The sequence below is a fragment of the Penaeus monodon genome, chromosome 17 (assembly GCF_015228065.2).
Source record: "Penaeus monodon isolate SGIC_2016 chromosome 17, NSTDA_Pmon_1, whole genome shotgun sequence".
In the NCBI taxonomy this organism is placed as follows: Eukaryota; Metazoa; Arthropoda; class Malacostraca; order Decapoda; family Penaeidae; genus Penaeus; species Penaeus monodon.
In genome coordinates this window covers 5,853,139-5,856,853 of record NC_051402.1, presented here as the reverse complement: position 1 = coordinate 5,856,853, position 3,715 = coordinate 5,853,139, and the positions used below count along the sequence as shown (strand labels likewise).

The window sequence follows — 3,715 nt, the reverse complement described above, 5'->3', positions numbered from 1 at the left end:
ATGGCAATATAAGGACTCATAGAGATCCAATGACTCTGTCACTGGACCGGAAAGACTTTGAGCAGCAGCAACAAGTACAACAGCAGCAGCAACAGCAGCAGCAACAGCTGCAGCAGCAGCAGCAACAGCAACAACAGCAGCAAGCAGCAGCAGCAACAGCAGCAGCAGCAACAGCAACCACAATCACAGCCACAACCACAACCACAACCACAGCCACAACCACAGCTACAGACACAATTACAGCCACAGCTACAACCACAGCAACCACAACAACAGCAGCAGCAGCCACAGCAGCCACAGCAACAGCAACATGTTCATATACCGCAGCCTTCAGGAAAATCGTCAGGGAAAGAGCCTCACACAGGTTCACAAGTAAGTACTATACTCTTGTTATTGTAACTATTGACTGTTTGTCTGTCAAGTGCTGAATAAGACACGTGTCTCTTTAGGGTTTTTAGTTATTTGATATTAATGCAAATATAGAAAATGCTTGAGAAAGTCAGTTTTCAATTGAATGATTATTTATAGAAGCAATTAGAATAATTTCCAGATCTAGATTAGTGTAATAGAAATGATAGAGGTATTTATGTGAAGTCTGTGGTAGTGTTGTAGTTTTAGGTGAATGGTATTTTCAAATGACAGTTTCCTTTGTCTGTGAAGAGTGAATACAACTGCAAGGAAAAATGTTAGGATTGGGAAAGATATATCTGTAAAATTTATATAAAATGTATTATTGATAGAAAAAAAAGCCTGTTACTCATAATCTTGCATTATGACACGGTGTATCACCTGGTATTAAGGCCTTTTTAGAAGGGGATTAACTAATACTTTTATCTTTGACCCAGTGGCCCTGTATGGCCAAAATACATGTCATGTCGACTTTAATTTTGATCTGTTAATTGTGTTTTCATATAGATGGCTTCACAAGTGCTTGGTCACCAAGGAGTCAATTATTAGTCCTACCTATCTCATCTGTTTACCCTTTTCCTTGATTTAAAGATTAAATTTTCTTCATTATTTTAATAATTTTTACTGTTGTTAATATTTTAGTAAGATTATGATAATCATATTAGGGATATTACTTACTACTTATTATTTATAGCATTAGAAAAAAAAATCCATAAGTTCAAGGAATGAGGAAATCAGGCATGGGCCCAAGGGCTTACTAATTGACTCCTTGATGGCTGAGCACTTGTGGAGCCATCTGCATGCAACAAAATTCACAAAAACTTCAGTGGACACTACATAACTATATGGCATTTGGGTTGAGCTAATAGGTATTTGTAGTGATACCATGAAGGAAAAATCTAGGTGATCTGTCTTTTTTTTTTTCAAAATGGAAGCTTTAGTAATCCTGATTAAAGGAAGTCTGTTGAATATTATTCTTTTCTCCATTATGGCTCCATTACCTTCTCTTCTTAAACTATCGCATATAACTTTATACTTTAGTCCTGCGGTCATTGTTTTTTTGTAGTGTGATGTTAGGTTGTTTTATGTGATATGTAAGCAATGCAGGAACATCTGTGAGCATTGCATTTCTATTATTTGATGTTATGAAGAATTCTGCATATTCAAATAGCAGTGAAATGATAAATCACTGAAAAAAAAAAAGAGGTACCTTTGTGGTGTGTATTTTCTTCAATATACTTGGTAAAATTAGACCAAAATATATATTAATGCATATATTAAAGTTATACAGCACAGGTTCACCATCTAAAATGATAGGAATACAAATTGATATTTCGTGAGCCAGTTTACACAATTGAGCCTAGGTAATGTAAATGTATATGGTATGCCATTTTGTATCCTTTGAGAATTCCAAGAGTGCCTTAACATTTATCTATTACATGTCAGTAAGAAGATCCCATACCTAGAAATTTGATTCACGTATCCTGAAAGGAGTTTAACCCACTGGATCTGGTTGTATCATTGCTGTCACATGGCCCAAAATATGTGCAGTAGGCCTTTGTGAGGGGCATTGCTGGGTGTGTGGCTTGTAAACTGGGTACAAAGGAACACTCGTGTGTGGTGACAAGACTCCATGCCTCCCTTTTGCAATATTATTTTCTCTTTTTCTGCATAAGCAGTTTTAACTTTCATGCCATTTTCCAATGTCTATATTTGTCATTTGATTTGCTTTATTCAGATGGTAATAGACTGTTTTCCTTGCAAAGACTCCATATCATCTCTCTAGATAGTCCATAACTCAGTCTAGTAATAATAACAATAAGTAACTTTTATTTGTGTCATTTTATTTATTATTTTTTATTTATTTATTTATTTATTTATTATTATCATTTTTTTTATTTTTATTTTTTTTTTTCTTCTTCTGTAATACAACTTGCACTGCTGGTCATGGCAGCTAGGAATAGGATCCCAAGCATGGAAGTAGTGTCCTCCCAGGAGCCAGCACTCTTCCAGTCATGGCTTATGGACATTACATTCCACACTTGTTTATTGAAGAAAAAAATGCAAAAGCCCCTTCCTAAATGCCAAATGAGTCAAATCATCCTCCAAAAGCTTTGTTCACTCGTGGCAAGTCTTTCCCATCACCCCAACCTTCAACTGAAATTTTCACAATTGGCAGGTTTGCATCACCCCTGCCCACAGCCAGATTTTCCTGTGACAGCATGTTCATGGTACCCATCATCCCTCAAGCCAATTTTTTTGTGATGATGTGATGATCACATCATCCGGATTGTAGGGGTTAAGCAATTAGATAACGGAATTGAAAAATGGTCTGTCTGATAGATAAAAAAATAATACTAGGTATTCTAATAAGGATATATTGTAATTCATCAAATACTCTACCATGCTAACTGCCAAGGATCACATAAGACATGGTTGCTTTGCCTAGTATAACAGGCATGGATCAACAAGTACAAAGAAGTTATACTGTACTTAGCTAAGAATACGTTGAATGAATCTCCACATATCTTTCAATCATGTTGCTGACAAGAGAGAGAAGAAATAGTTAATGAATGAAAAGATATGGCAGAGTAGTCCAGTATTAAGCATGTTTTTACTTCAGTATCCAGTCATGTATGATCTGCATTATCCGAGAAATTCGATTTTTAATATCTTGTATAAGAGACTGTATTCCAAGAGCTGAGAAATCTACACTCACCTGGGGCTTATCATTGTATTTGTGAAGATTCCTGCATCTCTTATGTTTTAAAATCAGTGATTTGGAAATTACCCATTACTGCTCTGGATATATCTGGTGAAATGCCAGTGTACAATCCACATTGAAAAGTGAGGTGGCAGAAAATTATTTGAATGAAACTCTGAATAAGGAGATTATCCACACAGCTGGACCCGTTTGATATATGTTACCAGTCTGCATGCTGAACACCAGTTACCATTCCTGATTGTCTCCATCACCATAGTAATCCAATTTAGAATTATATCAATACATACAGTTTATCAGAGTTTAGGATAAATCCAATGCAACTGCACAGAAATTTTGAATCTTTAGTGAGACTAGGTATGGTTGCCAATGCTACTAGCTAAGGAAACTTTTAATTTTAATTCGTACCATATTAAAAACGTTTAATTGTTTTGTGATTAGCATTTTAAAGGGAAATATTAGAAGGGATTTTGATTCATATCCAATTTATGAGTGAACCATCTTGAATAAAATTTTATATAAGGTTTTTCTTCAAGAGATAGGAAGCATTTGGCTAATGGTATCTGTGGTGAGTGGACATTTTCT

The 3,715-nt window shown here is 35.5% G+C and overlaps 1 protein-coding gene across 2 annotated transcripts in view; it reads left to right on the top strand.

Annotated features, from left to right (window-relative positions):
* Positions 1 to 201: 201 nt before the first annotated feature.
* LOC119583508 overlaps positions 202 to 3,715 on the top strand; it is a gene marked incomplete at its 5' end in the record, with an annotated part of 24,410 nt that continues 20,896 nt past the window's right edge. For both annotated transcript variants that reach the window (XM_037932033.1, XM_037932032.1), the window contains 1 exon segment: positions 202 to 372. In XM_037932033.1, the coding sequence (XP_037787961.1) occupies positions 202 to 372 (171 nt within the window).